The sequence below is a fragment of the Taudactylus pleione genome, unplaced genomic scaffold (assembly GCF_031769625.1).
Source record: "Taudactylus pleione unplaced genomic scaffold, aTauple2 ptg000019l, whole genome shotgun sequence".
NCBI lineage: Eukaryota > Metazoa > Chordata > Amphibia > Anura > Myobatrachidae > Taudactylus > Taudactylus pleione.
In genome coordinates, this window is record NW_028284421.1 from 40,054,871 (window position 1) to 40,077,812 (window position 22,942).

The 22,942-nt window shown below is 44.9% G+C and overlaps 1 protein-coding gene across 8 annotated transcripts in view; it reads right to left on the bottom strand.

The window, feature by feature from the left end:
- Positions 1-22,942, bottom strand: part of PPP6R2 (protein phosphatase 6 regulatory subunit 2) — a 122,549-nt gene that overhangs the window by 21,209 nt on the left and 78,398 nt on the right. For 3 of the 8 annotated variants that reach the window (XR_015869819.1, XR_015869818.1, XM_088447352.1), the window contains 5 exons: positions 21,220-21,407; positions 20,799-20,961; positions 19,618-19,706; positions 12,669-12,873; positions 11,990-12,007 (listed from right to left, as the gene is read on the bottom strand). Coding sequence is in view for 4 of the 8 variants with exons in the window: in XM_088447352.1 (XP_088303478.1) it covers positions 11,990-12,007; positions 12,669-12,873; positions 19,618-19,706; positions 20,799-20,961; positions 21,220-21,407 (663 nt within the window). In the remaining 4 variants the exon portion in view is untranslated. The remainder of the gene's footprint in view (positions 1-11,989; positions 12,008-12,668; positions 12,874-19,617; positions 19,707-20,798; positions 20,962-21,219; positions 21,408-22,942) is intronic. The other 5 variants (XR_015869820.1, XM_088447364.1, XR_015869824.1 and 2 more) reach the window with 3 other exon arrangements.

The following is a 22,942-nucleotide window of genomic DNA, read 5'->3' on the forward strand; positions in this document are numbered from 1 at the left end:
TCCTACCTGGTTAAATCCTTTTCTTCGAAATCCATAGGGGACACAGGCTATAGGCTGGAGTAGGAGTCCGGGCACAAACTAGTTAAGCTTTTCCTCCCAGCAGCCCAGGCTTCTCCTCCCCTATACCCCGCCCCCAGCAGGCCAGTTAAGCGACTGCTTCTAAAGATATTGTGAAACTATTTTCTTTTACATGTACCGAATACTATTTACCCTACATTTTCACCTGCAAATATTGGTAAACAAGTGCTCTACATACATATATAGTTATGAAGAGGTATTGACGTAATACCATTTATCATGGAAAATCCATACACAGAGTATTTTATACTTGTATTTATTGTAGTTTATGTTTGTGTGTTTTTTGTGTTTGGTTTCTATTTACCCATGACATATTTTAAAGATAATAAAGGTTATGTATTAACGATTGAAGCATGCCCCTCCCCCCCAAAGACAAAAAAAAGAGAATTTTCCTTCTTTTTTTTCTTGGATCGATTGGATCTACTATGTAATTACTCATAAGGGAGCACACCTCCACTTTCAGAAATTTTATACCCACAGGTAGGGTTGGTACTACAGTGTTACAGTAGATAACAAATTTGTGAACAGATTATTATTATTTCTGTATATACCATATACCTAGTGCTTGAGATACCCTCTTTTTTCCCTTTCCCTAATATTTGAGGCCAGTTAAGTTAGCAAGCCCAGGACTGGAGCGAGCAGAAGGAAGACACACACACACACACACATGATAAATGGGGAACTGGAAAAACCCTGCCAGCCAGGTGAATCAGGGTGGACGCACTGTGTCCCCTATTGATTTAGAAGAAAGCGATTTAACCAAGTAAGAGCATGAATCTCCTTCTCTTCTAAATCCCATAGGGGACACAGGCTATACAATGGGACATCCCAAAGCTATTTCCCTAAGGGAGGGGACGATCCAGAGCTGCAATGAGAACCAACCCTTCGCCCAAAAGCCCCATATGCTGTACCGAAGGTGTCAAAGGACTAGAACCTGAGGAAAATATGGGTGGAGGACCACATGGCTGCCCTACAAAGCTGCTCAAGAAATACCCACCTATCTGGTGGAATGAGCCGTCACAACAGATGGGACTGGAAGGTCCGCCGCAGCATAAGCATGACGGATAGTCAAATAGAGCCATCTGGCCAAAAGTCTGTTTTGTAGCTGGCCAGCCCTGTTTGTCAAAGTCGTAGAGTACAAAAAGGGAATCAGTCTTACGGAGATCCCAGGTCCTGTCCACAGATCCGGAGTGCCTCAACGTCCAAAGAGTTCTCCTGCGGTGAACAATCAGGTGCATGAAAAGCAGGGACCATGAAAAGCAGGGACCATGATTTCCTGGTTGTTTTGAAACTGAGAAACTACCTTAGTAAGGTAACTAAGCAAGTTCGAAGAACGGCCTGGTCCGAGTTAAAGACCAGAAATTGGGAACAGCAGCCAATGGTCAGTCTTCCACATAAGCCAACGAATGTCCACAGAGTCCAAAGGCTCAAATGGTGACTACTGAAGAGCCTGAAGCACCAAAGACAAGTTCCAAGGAACCATTGGAGGAACAAATGGAGGCTGTACATGGAGAACACCTTGAAGGAAAGTCTGTATGTCAGGCATCAAAGCAATCTGTCTCTGGAAGAGGACAGAAAGGGCTGAAACATGCACTTTAAAAGAAAAGAGGCGGAGGCCCAAATCCAGTCTGTAGAAAGGAGAGGAACCGAGAGAGACAAAACACTCTTGAGTTAAAATTCCTATCAGAACATCAAGTCGGCCAAACGCGGTGATAAATTCTTAAAGGGCTTACGGGCATTCAGCATAGTACAAATGACTGACCTGGGTAACCCCTTAGCTCTCAAGATTGATTTCTCAAGAGCCACCCCATCACAGGCTAGATCTGGATGGAAGTAAAGGCCCTGAGATAGAAGAGACGGCCGTGGAATCAGCAAGATCAGGGGGAAGACGTATATGAGATTTAACCACCACTGGACAGACAAGGCATCCACCAGAAAGGCTTTTAGATTGTGCTGAGACGCCATCAAGTCGATGTCTGGCCCTATTACAGAGCCAGGAGCTGAAAGATGTCTGGGTGAAGTTCCCATTCGCTGGCGTGAACATCCTGGCGGCTGAGAAAGTCCGTTTCCCAATTCTGGACAACGGGAATGAAAACTGGAAGAGGACACTTTGCCCAGCTGAAAATGCGACTCACCTCCTTCATGGAGCCTCGACTGAGTGCCACCCTGATGGTTGATGTAGGAGACGGCTGTCGCGTTGTCAGAATGTACCTTGACAGGATGATGCTGAAGAAGCTGCAGAGCTAGGCAAAGAGCCCTGAAGACCGCATAAAGCTCCAGAACGTTGATCGGCAGCTGTCTCTCCTGACCCGTCCCTCGACCCTGAAAGGTCTGTTGACAGGTCACCGCACCCAAGTAGACTTGTGTCAGTGGTGAGGAAGACCCATTCCTGAATCCAAAAGGGGCGTAACTACCATGCGTGCAGGGGGTGCGGTTGCTATAGGGCCCACAGCACCCTAATCCAAGTACAAACTCTGGAACCACCACAAGAGGGAGAACCGAACTTCTCCAGATAGCATGATCGCCCGAGTCTTCAGCTGCTGATGAGACCTGTTCCACTGGGACAGAACTTCTATTTGATGAGGCCGGGAGTAAAACTGAGAATATTACACCATGTTGAAGGTGGCGACCACAGTGCCCAAGATCTGCATGGAAGAGTGTATTGACACCCGGCGATGACGCAAGAACTTGCAAATCCTGGCCTGTAGGTCCCAACGCTTCTCTGCTGGAGGAAGACCCGCTGCACATTGGAATCCAACAAGGCCCCCAGATGGCACATCTTCCGTGCCGGAGTCAAGGAGGATTTATTCCAATTGATAAACCATCCATGAGACTGGAGTATATCGATCATGAGACGGATGTGTTCCTTGAGGTCCTCCGGTGATCGGGCGAGAATCAGTAGGTCATCCAGCTAATGAAGAATCCTGATATCCCTGCACCGCAGTTGAGCCACCATGACTGCCATGATCTTGGTGAAGACATGTGGAGCCGTGGAAAGCCCAAATGGCAATGCCCAAAATTGGAAATGGTCCTCCCGGACTGCAAACCGGAGGAAGCGCTGGTGACTGAGCCAGATAGGAACATGCAAATAGGCATCCTGGATTGTCATGGAGGCCATGAAATCCCAAGGCTCCAGGGCGAGAATGATGGACCGCAAAGTTTCCATGCGAAATTTGGGGATCTGCAAGAACTTGTTGAGGGTTTTCAGGTTGAGAAATGGTCGGAATGAACCGTTCGGCTTCTGAACAAAGAAAAGGTTGGCATAGAACTCCTGGCTTCTCTGAGACCGGGGAACTAGAACAAGAACTGTGGAGGCCAGTAGGGAACAGATGGACTCCAGCAGAGCTTCTGTTTTCCCTGGATTCGCCGGAAAGCCTCTGGAAAAAAACTTGTTTGGAGGATGATCCAGAAAGTTTAGTGCGTAGGCCATGGGGACAACCCCCTTACCCAGGCATCCAACAAGGTTTCCAACCAGGGCTTGGAGAAAGAAGAACATTTGTCTCCCACACTGGGATCCCCCCTGGTAGAGGCTTGCCCCATCAAGTGGCCAGTATACTAGGGCTTTTTAGTACAAGGCTTGGAATCCTTGGATGAATAACCCTGGAACCTTGTGAATGGCTGCCCTTGGCTTTTCCCTGCAGATGAAAGGAGCAAATTAGACGCTCCTGACATAGGGGCTGACTCAGCAAGGATTAAGGCCATCTTGGATGCTGCCAACGTGACCACGATCTTATCCAAATCTGGCCCAAAGAGGGTGACCCCTGAAAAAGGGAGAGCTTCAAGGGCTTTCTTGGAGTCCGAGTCAGTGCAACAGGAATGAAGCCAAAGGATTCATATAGCCAAAACAGAGGACGCCAAAATCTTGGATGTAAGGACACCCATGTCAATCGCTGCCTCGTCAAGATAAGAGGCTGCTTCTCTGATGTGTTCCACAAGAGACAGCAGCTCGCTCCTATGGGTAGCCAAGCTGAGGTAATTTTCAAGAACATCTGCCCAACCTCCAATGGCCTTAGCTACCCAAGCTGACGCAAGGGCTGGACGCACTATGGCACCTGTGTGCTAAAAAATACCCTTCAAGGAAGATTTAAGCTTCCTATTAGTTGGATCCTTAAGAGATGCCATGTAGGGAATAGGAAGGGTAGTGTTCTTTACAAAACGGCAATATGAGCATCCACCAAGGGAGGAGACTCCTATTTAGCCCGATACTCAGCAGGCAGGGGATAAAAAGAGGCAATGTGCTTAGAAACGTGGAAGCTCCTATTAGAGTGAGCCCATGCCTCCGTTAGAAAGGTCCTCCAGCTGCACAGAAGCAGGGTAAACTGCAGAAGCCTTCTTATAACACCTAAACACCAGAGCACTAGTCTTAGGGGCCTGCTCTGAATTCTGGATGTGGAGGACCTCCTTAACCACCTTAATCAGGGCCGCTACATCTACCTGAGGTAGAGAGTCCTCCGGAAGAAAAGAGGTTTCGACATCGGACGTGTTAGACATATCGTCCTCGTGGACTGAGGAAACCTCAGAGAGTCTGAATCATAAGCTCATAAGGGAGTAGAACTATCACGGCTGGAGGGTCAGCACCTAGATGTGCGGTCCCTATCCAACATTCATTAGAAAGACTCTGACACTTGCGCTAAGCCCTGTACTGACTGCGAGAAGGACAGCACCCAAGGCGGTTCTATGGCAGATGGCTGTATAGGGCCCAGAGAAGGCATAACTGGGGGCAGCTGGGCCCCTGCAGGGACACTCGCAAGAGGAGCGAGCCCAGGGGCTGGAAGTTTATTAACCAACTGCAGCATTACCTGTGTGAAGGAAGTAGCCCAAACAGGTTCCTGGCTGGAAGTTGCAGTTGCCGGATCCTCTTGCTGTGCAGCTTGCAAAACAACGGACACAGAGATTATCCAGGTCCTGAGGAAAAAGGACAGTGGTACAAGTCTTGCAGGCATGCAATGCCAGAGCATCCACCTTTGTGGGTGCTTTGTACTTGGAAGACATGTTATAGAATTCCAAGACCGTCCTCACACACCAAATGTTAAGAATCAAGAGTGCAACTAAGAGGTAGTGCAATTAATGTTTTCTTGACCGCACCACAATAAGCTTGCAGAAGGGTGTTACTAAACCCCACAATATAGAAACACTCTAAGCTATCTGAATAGAAAAATACAGACAAAATAGAATGATAAACGCTCTAAAAAAAAAGAAAGGTAGAGCAGAAACAGAGGACAGGAGAAAGGGAGAAAACCTAAGTACTCCTAAACAATAAACGTGCACACAGAAACACTCACAGCAAGGAAAAAATGTGCAATAATTGATCAATAGTCCAGATCCTAGTAGGTAGGAAGGAGCTTAAGTATAACCTGACTGAAAAGGAGAAGATATACAGGGAGACAGGAGCCCTTTGCTGCTCTCCGGAGACCAGCTGAAGCAAGCACAGGCTAAAATGGCCGTTCAGCGTCTCAGTGTGGGAAGGTAGAAAAGAGGAGAATCCATATGGCAGGCTTCTGCGGTGAGGGAGCACACCAAGGGAGTAGGGGAGAGGCTAATGGGGAGAGCCTACCTCCCCCTGCTGAACAAAATCCCGCAGAGCAATGGCACTTACATAGAAACGCCCCATTGCCTGCTGCCCTGGTGGTCTAATGGAGGCGTCAGGTGGCCTCGCTGCTGTCAGCACCGCTGGCGGAACCCCAAACCAGCGGTGACAGCTGCTGCAATGCAGATGGCTCTCTGCAAGCAGGGAGCCGCTTCTACCTGCTCCCTCCGGCGTTTGGCTGCGACTGCGGGTCCCAGGTGTGAGCGGGAGACCGGCCAAAGACACTGATCCATTCGACAGTGCTGCGGCCGCCGAATCAGGGGGCCGGTGGAGCAGCAGTGCGGGCGTGCTATAGGACATAGCGCCGCCCACTCAAAGTAAATAAAATTAAGGTACAAACTCAGACGCCTAAAAGCACACCTAAAAATGGTGCAGCTTCTGCAGGGCACCAAACTGGCCTGTCTAGGGGGGGTATAGGGGAGGAGAAGCCTGGGCTGCTGAGAGGAAAAATATTAACTAGTTGGTGCCCGGACTTCTAATCCAGCCTATACCCAATGGATAGCCTGTGTCCCCTATGGTATGTAGAAGAAAATACAACGTAATCTGCAAGATAACTAATGTCTAGGAAAGTAATGTAAACTTTAACTTTATGAAATTAACTCTACAAATGCTTCTACAAGTCTTTATGGAAAGAAGTAGCGCACATATGAGGCATGCCAAATGCAAAGATTTAGTGATAATGAAAATGCATGACACTGATCAATCTATTTTTACTAAGCCCTCAGTTGAAATCATTCAGGTTCTCTATGGCAGTAAAACAGATAATGTGGGTGTATTTATATTATATATAATTTAGCTGCTGCTCCTGATAAAAACATGGCCTCCATGCAAAGCAGTGCATAGCGTGGGGCATGCAATGCAAGCAGTCTAGCACCCTGAAAACATCCATAACACTTCAGACACCTGCCAGGAGGAGGGAGAATCTCAGGGGCTAGACTCTTCAAATGTGAATAAGGTACAATAAGTTGCATATATAGAATCCCAATATTCTCTTGTAAAAAGACAGCTGTCCACTGCTTAATAGTTTGTACATACAGACTGGTGCCAGTCTAGCAGCCAATAATCACAATATTTAAATATATAGACCGCATGAGTAGAAATAGTTTCACATTACAGCCAATAGATTATAGTAGCTTTTAAAAATTAATTTCAGAATGAAATTTTAAAACTTCTCCAATTTCCAAAGTTGGTAACATTAATTTGTATCCATCCCCATATAAAATTTATAATGCTAGGTACACACTAGACCATTTCTTGGACGATATGCCGAACTGGAACAACATATCGTCTGGATCGTCTTGTGTGCATGCACTATTGCGCACTCCTGCGCGCCAACAACAGGTCAGAGTGACTCAGCTGCCGAAGCCAGGAAGGTGGATGGTGCAGGTGAACGATATATCTGGCGGTTGTTCACCAGATAATGCAGGGTGCACCGACCGCTCGATATATCGCGTCGTCATATCATCGGGCGTCGCTTTGGCGGGGTCACCTAGTGTGTACCCAAACTTTATCTTACTCTATTTTCAGCATTTAACTAAGTCTTCTAATTGTTATTAGATGAACCCACATCTCCACTACATCTCTGACTACAATGCTCTACTTTTCTAGTCACTATTATAGGAAACACAAAACAAAGATAAAACTAATGTTAAATAGCTCATGGTGACATTTCACAAACACATAGGGGGAATTTAATAAGCCGTGTTAACCCGTCTACAGGGGTTAAAGTGGCTACACGCAACATAACGAAAAGTTTGGGATAATCACTATTTTAAGTTAATAATGACAGGACTTGGTGCAGATCCTCCTCACACCCCTAAGATTGATTAGGCACTTGAAAGTTTTTAATTAGCTTAATTTGGCCAATAATTACATGTCATGTTTGGGTGATAGTCTGCAAAATGCAGAATGATGTGTTAATTGATGTGGGCAGCTTCTGCTGATTAAAATGATATGCTGCATATAATTTTAATCAGTAGAAGCTGCTTATGCATCCTATTCGCATCACTTTGCTAATAAGATGCATTTGAAGGTAAACCCTCACACCATAGCATAGAGAACTAGAAGAGCTGTATAACGCATAAGGAAGCAAGATGTATGTGGACACATCTGTACTTCGCTTTTGGCCTCTAGTATAATGCTAAACTGTTATCCAATGTTAGTTTGCACTTTTTTGTGGTACAGGCTGATTTTCCCATTTTTCTCCACATCATAGAAAAGTACCGCTTTCCCACGTTTTACAATTGGTTTGAGCTCTAGGGGGGTATTCAATTAGGCAGCGAAAAGTCGGAATTATAAGATAATTTATCGCCTATTTCAATCATCCCCGTATTCAATTTCATAGACTTTTCGCAGGTTCGAAAAGTCTTTGAAAAAAAACGGGGATAAGTTTTCACCATGTTTTACATGGCGAAAAAAAGTGCAGAATTGGGGTTTAGGGGTGCAGGCTTAAAAAAATAGCTTGCACCCCTGGGAATATCATTTAAAAATAAACGGTGTCAAAAAAAGTAAAAAAAAAAAAAAATAGGGACCCCCCAAAAAAATTAATAAAAAATTTGGGGTGAAAAAAAAAGTGGAATCAGTGTTTAAAAATAGGGAAATGGGTTCAGGGGTGTTCTGCAAATATGCGGCAGGTGTTTTCTAGAATAGACTATTAGCGGCATGTGCATTTTTGCAGAATTTTTTAAAAATTACTTTAGGGACTTAAAAATATGCTAGTACCCATTTCCATGTACCCCAAATTTGATGGGACCACTTAAAAAAACTAAAAAAATAACCTAAATGCTCTTCGACATCACTTCTGTAATGTCGGGAAAAAACACCTGCCGCGGCTATTTAAAAACCTGACTTTCTTTTGCAGGCAAAAACGGGGGTACCCATAGTGATCCCCCATGTCTAGACATCTTTAGGGGGGTCCTACAATTATTTCCCAAAAATTCCCGTTTTTTTTTTCGTAGATCTCAATTTGCCGGGTCCAGTTTTCGATGATTTTAAATTGAATACAGGGATAAAGCGGACACACGCCCAATACTTTATCCCAGGAAAAGCTCCGATGTGGAGCGAAAAGTCTGGCATGGACTTTTCGCTCCCAAATTGAATATGGGTCCTGGACGGGAACACGCATAGCTGCACTAAGTTAAATTACCACTCTGTAGGCTCGATAACAAAAATGTTACCGCTGCTTATTGAATTCCCCACATAGACTGGGACCTTCAGCAGTTCATGGCCAAGCATATGCTTCAAACAAATCCCTACCAAAAGCAGGGTTTGTGGTTTACTGAGGGAAGGCACAGTACAGTCTCTTTAATAACAATTTTTCTTATGATGGAAAAATAATTGTTATTGAAGTAAACTGCAGGTGTCAGAGCTGCATGATATGATGCCTGAGATAAAGGAGGCACTTTTAGAAATAAATAGTGAATTAGTTCATAATATCCCTCAGAAGAGAACTGCATTTATGATGTGGGGTGTTCAGGAAATTTTCATGTTCTGCTCTCTGACTTAGAAATAGAACGGCGAGCGAGCAGAAATGAGAAGAAAAAGGGAGAGACATATAAAAAAACAAAAAAATTATAACCTACACTGCTTTCCCAACATAAATTAACAAGATAGTCTACAAAAACTGGGATAAACGCATCCCATCTCAGCCTAGGATAGCAACCTAGCCATCTCTGCCATAGCTACAACCTCGTATTTCCACGGTGATGACTGATGTACTCCACAGGTGTTGCATACACCAATTTTACATGAGCAACCCATGCTATGCATAGTCCAATAAATAAATGAAGGGCATATACATAATTGCTTCCTTATCTAACTCACTGCAAGGAGAGCCAAATCCATAGACTAAGGACTGGAGAATCCTGCCCCAAACAGATAGGTGTAGGTAAATACCAGGTGCCACCTGTAGATAAGCAAAGACCTGCTCTCAAGTAGGTGCCATGTGAGCTAATTCAGGAACCCACACATAAACAAAGCCAAAAGAAGAGGATGATCAAGGCATGAAGAGAGCAGCTCAGCTGACAAAGGAATAAAACTAAAAAGGTCCATGGCATGAGATATGGTTCACAAAATGCCTAGAAATTGGAAAGTAGGGATGGAAAATATTCCTGTACTATAGTTATAATACATAATGGAAAGGAGAGATAGCTATTTGTTACCCAGTCTCCAGCCAAGAGAAGAGAGAACAACCTATAGGAAAATGGTTTGAGACAAAAAAAAGGAGGGAATAGAGTGAAAGTAGAAGGAGCAGAAGGGAGCATGTAGAGTACAAGAAGAGTGTGTACAGCAAAAGGACAAAAAGTAAGGGGTGTAACAGCGAAAAAATAAACAAGGTGTAGGAGTGGTAGAGAGAAAGAACAACCAGGAGTAAGGGCGGTAGAGCAAAAAGACTATGAGGTGTAGGGATGGTGGAGCAAAAGATCGATGAGGTGTAGGGGTGGTAGAGCAAACTGATGACGAGGTGTAGGGGTGGTAGAGCAAAAGGACAACGAGGTGCAGGGGTGGTAGAGCAAAAGGACGATGAGGTGTAGGGATGGTAGAGCAAAAGGACGACGACGAGGTGTAGGGGTGGTAGAGCAAAAGGACAACGAGGTGTAGGGGTGGTAGAGCAAAAGGACGACGAGGTGTAGGGATGGTAGAGCAAAAGGACGACGACGAGGTGTAGGGGTGGTAGAGCAAAAGGACGACGACGAGGTGTAGGGGTGGTAGAGCAAAAGGACGACGACGAGGTGTAGGGGTGGTAGAGCAAAAGGACGACGACGAGGTGTAGGGGTGGTAGAGCAAAAGGACGACGACGAGGTGTAGGGGTGGTAGAGGGAAAGGACAATGAGCTGTAGGGCCGTAGAGCATAAAAACAACGAGATGTAGGGGAGGTAGAGTCTAAAGACAACGAGAGGTAGTGGCAGATGAGTGAAAAAAACTATCAGTAAGGATGGTAGAGCATAAAAAAAGTAATGAGGTATAGAAGTGTCGCTAAAAAAATAAAAGGAGGGCAGGAGAAGTAGAGCGAAATTATGATAATGAAGATAACTACAGAGCAAGTGAATGATGTGATAGTTGGGCAAAGAAAAAAAAACTGATGAGTAGTGGACAGATAACAGGGTGGGGGAGCAATGCGAGAAAACAGAGAGGGGATGAAAATGGGGGGGACAGAGCAAGATGACAACAGGGGGGAATGGCGCAGAGTGAGAACAATGTGAGGGGCAGAGGGAGTAGAACAATGAGGGTGGAACAGAGTGAACGAAAGGTCGGTTAGAGGGGTAAAATAATGAAGGGTGGAGTATATTTTTGTTATCACCCTGACCTAGTCAAGAGAAAACTGAATCATCACACTTAATGCACTGTAGACGATACAAAAGGCATCCATGGGATGGTCTGATTTTATATTTGGGGAGCTACTCCTTTAAAATGGTATAGAAATTTTGAAACAAATAAGTAGATAAATTACTTTTGTATTTCAGGTTCCTTCAGCCTTCAAGCTGAACCATCTGGTCTTATGTAGAAGCATGAAATGATGACATAATTACTCCATTCCCATCCTTCCCCACTAGTCACCTAATAGTCCAGAGTTGCCTAAACTCTTCCATTACAGTCCAGGTGTTAAGGATATCCAGATGTCTCTTCCATTACAGTCCAGATGGTTAAATCAAATTGGGTGAAGTATTAATTAAGTCACCTGTGTTCAAGCATGGATATCCTTAAAACCTGGACTGTAATGTCAAAGTTTTGGAAACTCTATTAGTACACCTTCCCTAGAATAATGTGTCCAGTCTTACATCTCCACCACACAGTCATAAACCACCAAAGGAAAAAGCACTAGAGGGTCATTGGTTGCTGCCATGTCTACAGTATTCCTCCCATCAATGCAGTAGAGATATTAAGCCAGCCAGAATAATGCAGTTGTGTTTTTCTGCACACTTTGTTAATGGCAATGTAGCAAATGTTTTGCCACTGCCAGACATCACAATTGAGACATTCATTGCACTTATAGTTATAACAAATGCACCATAGAAAACCCGGATAAATGAAAATAATATATGCACAGTTTTCAAAAGTTTTATATTAGGCATACTATAGTATGATACCCATGAATGAAGATGTGAACAACATAATAGAAATTTTCTCTGCATAATAATTATGCATTATAATAATGTTTTAAAACTTCTGCATATAAGAGTAATGAGTTGATGTATGAGATGAATAATAATTCAGTTGCAGAGGATTATTCATGCACTCTGATGAGAGTTGGAAACAGAATGAGACTCTCCCTGCTCCTTTAGGCATTTGGAGTACTTGAATCCTTTCCTGACATGCTGTACATACCCTGCAGGTGTAAAGATTCTGAGCAGTACCCACAGCAGGAGAGAGGACATGGGAAAAGAGACAGGGAATGACACACGAGAAAATATAGTCAAGAGAACATTAAAACAAATAGAAAGGTATGAATATGGAAAGTCCAAGTGTTTGTACAGAATATAATGAATAATATGTATGAAGAATATGTTTACTACAAAAAAAGTAAAGATAAAAAAATCTAATTTTACATTAATAAAACTGTTATAAATCACTTAAATACTATAGTAAGAATTAGTTGTTAGTAAAGTGCAAATAATCCATAATAAATTATCACCTTGTTTATTCTAGTGCAAATTAGAGGAGTAAAGCAAATATTTGATTGGTTGCTATGGGTTACTGCTCATTGACCACTATTATTTGAATTCCAGTATCTTTATAAACACATTGCAGCATTAAGTTAATCTGTATTTTCTGATTAGTTGCTGTTAAAAAGTGCCTTTGAAATATGGAATACCATCTTTATTATCGACATGTCTGCGAGAAGGCAAATAATCAAGCCTTCAGAGGCTGGACGCAACCAACTTCCAGCTGATTTTTGCTATTCAAACACCTGGTGACCTGGATTTAGTCATTCAAAATAAAAATCATGTTCTCATCTTTTAATGCAGGCCAATTACTTTATAAATATTACGATTTCTCCATTTACCTACTAAACGTGGCCTTCTCATTCTTGGTGTCCATGGTGAGTCTTATAGTCTCATGTCCAGCTCCAGTGCTTATGGTTTCAGTGATAATATTTGCTTTTTCCTCCTCCTCACTGTCTGAGCCACCAGAAGAGCTGCTATCTGAACCAATGACTGGGGCCTTCCTGGCTACGCATGCATTCCACACACATGGGGACGTGGCACTGACTGAGTGGAGACAAAACAACCTTAATATAAGAAAAAAGGTCAACTCACTCTCTTTCAGATTAACATCAAATTTGACAAGATGGGTGTGGAATTTAAGTTAAGCTTTAACCTGATAATAAAACACAATGGACCTAATTTTTGAAGCTCATTGGAATTGCAGTGCAAAAAGGAGAGTTATGGTAAAACTTAACCTTGTTAACTCTTTCTTCGAAGTCCAGTTGGGTCCACAGGGAGACACAATGGGGTGTACGTGGTACTTGGAGGACCAGACACCAACAGAAAAACTTTTTTCTATCCCAGGATGCTCCGGTCCTTCCCCCTATACCCCGCCCACAGCCTGAAGGCAACTCAGTTTTGTTAACAAGCCCAAGGAAGACTGCTACACTGAAGAATCTCACTCTCACACAGAGAAGGAAACAAGTGACCAAGAGAAGAAACCCATAAAAGCCAGGTGCGATGGGCGGGTGCCCTGTGAACCCTATGGACTTCGAAGAAAGAGAGTTAACAAGGGTATGTTTTACCATAATTCTCCTTTTCTTCTTCAGGGTCTATAGGGCTCCACAGGGAGACAATGGGAATATCCCAAAGCAGGTGTTCAAGGGTGGGGACGCTCCTGAGCTGAAAGGAGAGCCTGGCACCTGAAGGAAGCATCCTGAGAGGCAAATGTATCAAAGGCATAGAACCTAAGAAAGGTGTGGACAAAAGACCAAGAGGCCGCCTTGCATAGTTGTTCAGCAGACGCGCCACGGCGGGCCGCCCACGAGGGACCCACAGAGCGAATAGAATGAGCAGATACTGTAGCCGGCACAGGAAGGCTAGTCTGCATGTAAGCCTGTGAGATAGTCATGCGAGGCCAGAGTCTGTTTGTTAGCTGGCCAACCTTTCTTGTGAAATTATATAGGACAAAGAGGGAGCCCCGATTTCCTGATGGAACTAGTACGATCCACATAGATCTTCAGAGCACGGACCACATCCAAAGAGGACTCACCTGCCGATTGAAAGGCTGGAACTACAATTTCCTCATTAAGGTGGGAACGAGAGACCACCTTGGGGAGATAACCAGAGCGCGTTCAAAGAACAGCCCTGTCTGGATGAAATATTTGAGATGTGGAGCGACAGGAAAGCGCCCCTAATTCCGATACTCTACGGGCAGATGCTATTACCAGAAGAAACAGTTTTTGCTGTGAGCCACTTGACATCGACTGAATCCAGGGGTTAGAATGGAGGTTCTTGAAGTGCGTGGTGAACCACTGACAAATCCCATGGAGCCACAGGAGGGACAAAGGGAGGTTGTATTTACAGAACACCGTGCAGGAAGGTGTGAACATCCGGTAGAGGAGCAATCCTGCACTGTAACCAGATGGACAGAGCAGAGATGTGCACTTTCAGAGAGGCTAGGCGGAGTCCGAGATCCAATCCAGCTTGAAGAAAGGCAAGGAGTCTAAAAATCTGAGGGTCATAGTTTCTAGTAGCACACCACTGGAAATATGTATGCCACACACAGTGATAAATCCTGGCAGAGGCCGGTTTACTCGCTCTGAGCATGGTCTGGACCACAGAGCTAGAAAACCCTTTAGACCTTAGGAGGGTTGTCTCAGGAGCCAAGCCGTTATAGACAGACGGGCCAGGTCCGGATGTAGACAAGGACCCTGAGACAACAGGTCTGGTCGTAGAGGGAGTTGGAGAGGAACGTCTATGGAGAGACTTTGAAGATCGGAGTACCTTTTGTGTCTGGGCCAAGCCGGAGCTACCAACAGGACCATGTCCCCCTCTCGCATGAACTTCCGAAGAACCAGAGGCTAAAGGGAGACTGGAGGAAAGAGGTACGCCAAATGGTAGGTCCTCCTCACAGAAAATGCGTCCACGAAGGCTGCAACGGGGTCCCTCGTCCTGACCCTGTACACTGGAAGCTTATGGTTGTGTCGTGAGGCCATCAGGTTCACGTCCGGTAGACCCCATTTGTCTACCAGGAGCTGTAAGACTTCTGGATTGAGAGACCACTCTCCTGCATGCACATCGTTACGGCTGAGGAAATCCGCCTCCCAATTGAGAATCCTCAGAATGAACACTGCGAAGATAGCTGGGAGATGTCATTCGGCCCATGTGAGAATGCGAGATGCTTCTGCCATTGCTGACCGATTTAGAGTGCCTCCTTGGTGATTGAAGTAGGCCACTACTGAGGCGTTGTTGGACTCTACTTGTACTGACCTGCCCTAAAGAATATCCTGAGCCAGAATAAGGGCTTTTGTAAATGGCTCAGAGTTCCAGGACGTTGATTGGTAAGATTGCCTCGGCTGGAGACCAGTGTCCTTGGAAGGAGTGCTGGCCAGTCACTGCGCCCCACCCACAGAGGCTTGCGTCTGTGGTGAGGAGTGCCCAGTCTGGGATCCAAAAGGGGGGACCCTTGTTTAGATGGGATGTCTGTAGCCACCAGGATAGGGACAGGCGAACCCCTGGAGCGAGGCCCATTATCTGGGATCTGAGCAGATGGGACAGCCCATTCCACCTGGAGAGGATCAGGTGTTGTAGGGGCCTGGAGTGAAACTGAGCGAACTCCACCATGTCAAAGGTGGACACCATGGATCCCAAGGTCTGCATTGCAGAGTGAATTGACACTCGGCACTGTAATACAGAGATTTTGTCTGCTGTCTGAGCCTGAGAGTTCAGAAAGGCTACCAGATGTAACATTCTTTGAGAAGGGTCAGGGAAGACTTTTTCCAGTTGATCAGCTAACCGTGCGTTTGTAGAAAGGCAATGGTTACTTGTAGATGGCGGTGAAGAATTTCTGGAGAGCTTGCCAAGAGCAAGAGATCGTCCAAGTATGAGAGCAGTCTGATCCCCTGACGATGAAGATAGGCTGCCATAACTGCCATGATCTTGGTAAAGACCCGAGGAGCTGTAGAAAGCCCGAAAGGCAGTATTTGAAATTGACAAGGTTGCTGTAGGACAGCAAACCGGAGATATTGCTGATGAGAAGGCGCTATAGGTACATGTAGGTAAGCGTTCTGAATGTCCAGAGACACCATAAAGTCCCCATGCTCCATAGTCAGGACAATAGAGAGTAGGGTTTCCATACAAAACCTGGGCACCCTGATAAACTTGTTCAGAGACTTTAGGTTGAGGATAAGCCGATGAGACCCGTTGGGCTTCTGAACCAAAAAAAGGGTAGAATAGCCCTTCCCTCACTGTGATGAGGGGACCGGAATTATTGCCTCCGAGACCAGTAAGGACTGAAAGGCCTTCTGGGGGAGCAGGGCTTTGCTTGAGTCTGATGGAGGTCCTGTGCAAAAGAACTGTTGGGGGGGTCTGGCGTCTGAGGTGGTCTGACGCCAGAATTTGGCAAACTGATGAAGTCGGCATCCCACCCTGTGAGCCTCCAGGGAGATGCCCGTCCCATCAGCCTGAAGGCTTGTCCTCAGATTTGGCAAGTGGACGTCTAGTAGCCCAGGTCTGTTTGGTCCTAGGCTTGGAGGCCTTAGTGGATGCCGACTGCCATGGAAAGCACTGACCTTTAGCTTTTCCTTGGGGATGAAAGGACCGGAAGGATGATATCCGAGGATTCGCAGTAGCTGCAGAGAGCAAGAACGCCGTCTTGGAAGCTGCCAAGGTAGTCACAATCTGGGCCAAACAGGAACTCCCCAAAATGAGGCAGAGACTCCAAAGCCTTTTTAGAGTCCGAATTTGCCTTCCGTGAGCGAAGCCAAACAATACGGCGGGCTACCACAGAAGTAGCAGATGCATTGGAAGCTAGGAGACCAGTATCCAAAGCCGCCTCTCCTAAATAGGAGGCTGCATCTCTAATGTGAGATATGTAGGACAACTGTTCCCTTGAAGCATCAGAGGGAAATGTATCTTCTAGGGCCTCTGCCCAACTCTTAATGGCTTTTGCCACCCAGGCCGTAGCCCTGGCAGGACGAGTAATAGCTCCTGTAAGAGAGTATATAGACTTCAGATAAGCTTCAATCCTTCTATCCCCAGGGTGCGAGAAGAAATCCTTTGCCCGCCCAAACAGAGCATTGTATTGAATAGCTGCGGAGCTCTCTCCCGCAGCTATTCTACATCGCACTGACTTGAATTCCCCCCTTAGAATCTGATAGCTGGGTGGACTGGGAAGATAACACAGAACGCTTAGTAGGTTTACTAGGTAAGGGTCTCTCCCTTTGCAGCATTTGTTGAAAGGCTGTAGAGGTAGCCGCCAGACTCTGCACTGAGGTAGAAAGTACGTCTACCCATGGGAGAGGCAAAGGATTAGCAGGGAGTACCTGCTGTGGCCATCCCATAGGAGGAGCTACCACAGGGACCGCTAGGTGGTCCACAATTTTTGCCAACACCTGTGAAAAAGAAGCCATGGGGGGTCCTGAGGTGATGCAGGAGCTGATGGTCCAGGTGCCGTATAACAAGATGCACATAGACCATCTTGAATGAGATCCTCTGAAGCTAAGCCTGCTAAACAGGACTTACAAGACACCAGAGTGGGAGCAGCAGGCTGCTTGTTATTCTTGCCTTTGCTAGACATAGCTGCAAGAATAATGCGGCACACAATCTGGCACAGTGCAGTCAGCAACCCAGATATATGTACAATATGACACAGTGTAGTACGCAACACAGATATACAGTATGTGATAGCCCTCACAAATATAGGTAGATGTGAGGTACAATGAACCCCCTATACCTCAGTATTTTAGGGTTATAATGAAAGAAAAGGAAAGGTATAAGCTGACAGTTGAGAAAAATAAACAGAATGCAGCGCTAGCACAAGTCACATACAATGCAAAGTATACAATATAACTGCAGTGGGCACTAAATTCAACTACACAGACTGCAGTGGCTGGTATGAAATAGCGCTGCATAACCTGACTGCTTTGAGAGGTATACAAGGAGAACGGGCCCGTCGTTCCCAGGGACCTGAGGCTGTTGCAGAAAATGGCTGCCGTGAGTCTCTGAGGGAGGAACAGCTCAGGGGCAGAGAGACCGCAGTGGAATAGCGTCCTGAGCTCGGGGAGGGGCCGCAGGGAGAGGGCCTTCTCCCCTATGCTGACATCAACCACTGGGCCCCTGGTCTTAGCTGTCCCCTGCGCCAGTATAGGTTATACCCTGGTGGTCTAGTGGAGTCCAGGACGAACCGGTGTCCACATCAGCCCCTCCGGTCTGTCTCCTGAGACTGGAGGTAAAACTGCGCATAGACGCGGGCCCCCGCCTTACCTGTCCCCTTGAGTCCCAGCTGCAGTCTGGGGTCCGAGGAACCCTGCTAGTTAGGTCCATCACTGCGGAGGGGTGATGGAGCAGCAGTGCAGACATTCAGAGGACTGTCTAGCGCTGTTTGCTCTATATGAAAAATTAAAATAAAAATAAATCATAAAAATAAAGCTTGGGCTGCTTAACAGCAACCCCACTGTTCTAACGGTGATCCAGCTCCTGCCGGACACCAACGAAACTGAGTTGCCTAAGGCTGTGTGGGGGATATAGGGGGAAGGACTGGAGCATCCTGGGATAGAAAAAAGCTTTGCTGTTGGTGTCCGGTCCTCCAAGTACCACCTACACCCCATTGTCTCCCTGTGGAGCCCTATGGACCCTGAAGACGAAATCACCTTTTTTTTTTTGCACTAGTGCGTATACATGATCTATCCAGAAAAAGAGGTGTACTGTGACAAAATGTGTAAAAAGCATAACAAAAGTACAACCTCATACCGTCATAGAACCAGCCATTTACAGTGTTTCTCCTTAAATACTGTTGTTCATGTCTTTATTATATAGGGTACTTTATGTGTTATGTCTTACATTGTGCAAAGTACACTTACAAATGCATTTGTCTACTGAAATGCAACTGGATTAGGGCTAGACCAATTTTCCTCCAGCTGTTAGCTAGTGCACACAAACAGCAATCCATATATTACACCCTCTCCATACTTTTATTTCATTTTACTAATCTCACTCAGCAAAATGAAATCTTAATTTTAAAAACTAGGCACAAAGGAATTCAGTACTTGTCAGGGAACATGCTCGCTCCTCCCACTTTTGGGCCAGTGGAGCGTATGCTACTCCGTAAGTGCCATCATAGTGCTCAAATGGAAACAAAATCCTCACTATACTTCCTATCAACTCAATAGAATATACTGCACAAGTTGCACAAAACAATTTGCTAAGCTACATACTAGAAAACACCAAATCCGAAAGTTTCATGAGGGACAATGTGGTAAAGCACTGTGGTTTATAAAAGAAAAAAACTTCCAAATATATCTATCCATCCATGGAAATTAGCTTATAAAGGGGGAATTCAATTAGCTGCGGTAATTTACCATGTGCTACTTGATCCCCTGGAGCTACTCAATTAGCCCGGAAAGCAGCCCGCAGACTGCACTTAACAGAATTTTTTTTCCGGGTCTAATCGACCCGAAAATAAATCCCATATAAGTAGCATGTTAACAGGTGAAGAGACCCTGTTAACGCATAGCTCAGTAAACTTAACACGGATTCTATATGTTAACGCTCAATTTCACGTATTTAACAGGCGTTAAAAAGGGTCTCGGGTGAAAAAGGGTCTCGGGTGAAAAAGGGACTGGAATTGAATAGTCCTAATCATTTAAGCCTGAGGCTACCACCCTCTTTCGCCATCGTTAAATTAACAGGGCTAATTGAATTCAGACCAAAGTATCTACTTGTCAACACCAGCAATCTCAATCTTGCTGATGAACACTCAGATAATATATTTTTGTGCGTCTAGGAGCAAGTTTAGGTCATACTCACAGAATTTATCTTGGCTCTGCTTGGTATGTCCTTCAGAGTCACTGCTCTCAGTATCCACAGGGGAACTACAGCGGGGACCAGATTCAGAACTGTGGATAGACCATGCAGTATATATATGACACCAAGAGCTTATCAGCTGAGGTTTTTCTCATGACAAAACAAGCCAAGACTAAACTGTCAGAGTGCTTGCACTAATATATAATCATTTTAATTAAACATATGTCTGAATATACTTATCTGCATCTCATTTAGGGCCTGATTCAGAGCTTGAGCGCTCGCGAGCGGGTCGATGGTGTGCTCTGCGCCTACGCAGCGGCCGCACTGCGCGTGCGCAAGCCCCGGAGCGAGAGAGAAATTCTCTCGCTCCGTGGCTCACTACAAAAGTAGGCGTGGCGGGGGGTGGCTTCACAAACGGAGGCGTTCCCAAGCGAATGCCTGCCGTTTGTGGGCAGAAACAGGAACATCTGGAAACAGGTGAGTGTGTATGTATGTGTATGTATGTATGTATGTATGCATTAAAGCTTTATTATCACAGTGTGTTGTGTATTATTTTAACCATTTCTTTACAGGTGAACTACAGGTACCAGTGGGTCCTTAATGCCCCGCATACTGGTACTTGTGGTTCTCCAAGTATCAGCATGCGGGGGAGGCTTGCTGGGGACCTGTAGTTCCACTGTAAAGACAATGATGATAAATCCATTTTTTACACTACACCAAACACTATCAACTCGCCACCCACCACCCAGGGGTGGCGGGAATTGCCCCGGGCTATCAGCCTAGGCCCATCTCGATTCTTAGTAAATTTACCCCTAGGTATTAACATACAAAGAGGTAACAAGGCCTTGTTGCTATTACACTTGAGAAAACTGGCCAATGTTGGGATTGCACTAATTACATAATAGTTATGGTAAGAACCATAAACCCATTTGTTTCGTAATTCTTGGTGGTTTGTTACGATTAAGCATTTATCACAGTATGCTATAAAAAGCCTCATCTCACCACAACACAAATCTACCTTAAATTCAATTGTGCATAAACAGCAGTTACAACAAGGTTATTATTGGTTTAATAGACATACAGCAAGATTATAAAATTCAGTTTCAAATATAACCTTGGTTATTAAATGTTTATTATCCATGGTGCAATGTGGCAGCACACTAACAAACTCCTAGACTACTTACCAACAGAATGGTTGAAAGTCAGTAAATTTTGCCCATCCCTTTTCTTCAGGCGTGGAAGTCTCAGGAACAGGTACATCCCACACACTGGAACCAACATCTATAGCCGCACAAGGGGCGGGAGGCTTGGAGTTCACAGGCTCAAACACCGCCGTCCAGCCAGTCTCTAACACCACAAATGGAAGAGATAAAGAGTTACAGAATGTAGACAAAAAAATTTTTTTTTAAATGTGCAATTGTTTTCATTTTGTAATTCTTGTTTATTACATAATCCATGTGAAAAAATTTTTTTAAATGTGCAATTGTTTTCATTTTGTAATTCTTGTTTATTACATAATCCATGTGAAAATCCATTAATGCATGCATTTATACATGATTAAACAAGAATATATTAATATATTTATTTTTTATTCTCAACCCCTACCTTCTACAGTTGCATCATCTCTCTGCGTGGGAGAGACGTTACTGATGGGACTGAGTCTGAGAGTCGGAGGCATCTGTATATTACCACTTTCCTCCTCCTCATCAGATGCAGGGCTACCTTCTGGCTCCCCGTTCTCCAAGTCACTGCGGGAGGAATCCTCTGAAGACTGTGATACTCCAAACCTGCAACTTAGTATATGAAACAATGCGGATAAATAGGGACAAAGGTTCCTGTTTAGTACTTCATGCAAGTGCAAGCCTAGTACATTTAGAGTGTGTTGATTTTTTTTTTTCTCGTAATTCTTGCTCACTTTGCAACCAACTCTGCAACAAATCCAACCCCCCACCCCTTTCAACTGCATCGTTTCCCTTTTCTAGAATGACAAAACTAAGGATCAGCCTTTACACCCAGATACTTTTTTATAGTTTTGTACAGGATCTGGTTATTCCTTAATACATACCCAAACAGATTTTACACAGTGCACACAGTTAATTCTTTTGGCAACACATTGAAATGTCCTTTATTTTACACTCATTAGATGATGATGATATAAAAAGGAGTTATCAGTTAAACCCTTTCTTGTGTCGTTTATTTGGGGCAGACAAAATGAGGGTATAAGCCAGGAGGTTGGACACCAAGCCAGAAATTACTAACCCTCCTCCTGCAGGCCATACCCCCAGGCATAAACAAAAAAAAGCTTACAAGGCAGCACACTATAAATATCAGCCAAACCACAATAAGTGAGTGGGCAACCTCCTAACCACATCAGAAAGTATCCAGCAGACACAATTATACAAGATGACAAAAAAACAGTTATTACCTAGCATGACGTCAATTTAATTCCTCCGACTTCTTCACCAACACGTTCTCACTCTTTTCATACAAACAATGAGGCTAATGCAGAGTTGAACACACGTGTGTACTTCGCATTGCACATCTGATGCAAAGTCATGCGCATTTCAGTCAAATCTCCACTTATAACTGATGCGACATGACTGAGCTGTAATGGGGCATTCTCACATAGGCCAAGTTCAGAAACGGCGTTCTGACGTAATTACAAGCAGGATTGTGAGTATGCATAAATATAGATGTTTTCAGACGGATCTTTTGCATCAAAGATAGGATTGGCGGGAGCGGGGGAGATGCAGGGGTTAAAGTAGGCAGAAACGGGGTGGAACTGAGTTCTGTCACCTCTAATGGTAGGTGGAACTAGTTCCACCTCCACCAAGTCCCTGCACAGAAGTCCTACAGAGAGCCACTCACTGTCTGCCTAAGGAGGCTCAATTTCTTCAGAGGTCCCTTATTTCAGAGAAAACAGCATATAGGTAAGAAAAGAATAAAGCGAAGGCAATACATCCAAGTGACAGACTAGTTTGTGGGGACCCCATAAAAAAAACTCAGAGGCACGGCAGAAAACTAACACTTATGATATAGTGCCTAGGCAGTCCCCAGCTATTCACTTTACCGTTTCCTATAAAAGTGTGTGTAAAGAACAGTTTTCACAGTTGTTTTGGCCTTGGGGGCTGGGGAGTAGGCGGCGGGAGGGATGAGTTCCACCACCTCTCCAGGACCACTTTAAGCCCTGGGGAGATGCACCTATGTGCACAACTCAGCCCACTGTAAATATGTGCCATTTAGTTCTGTGCACACAGTACAGGAGCAATTACAGCCACATAGACAACCATCGTAAGGGTTCATAAAAAATAAGAATCCGAATGTTTGG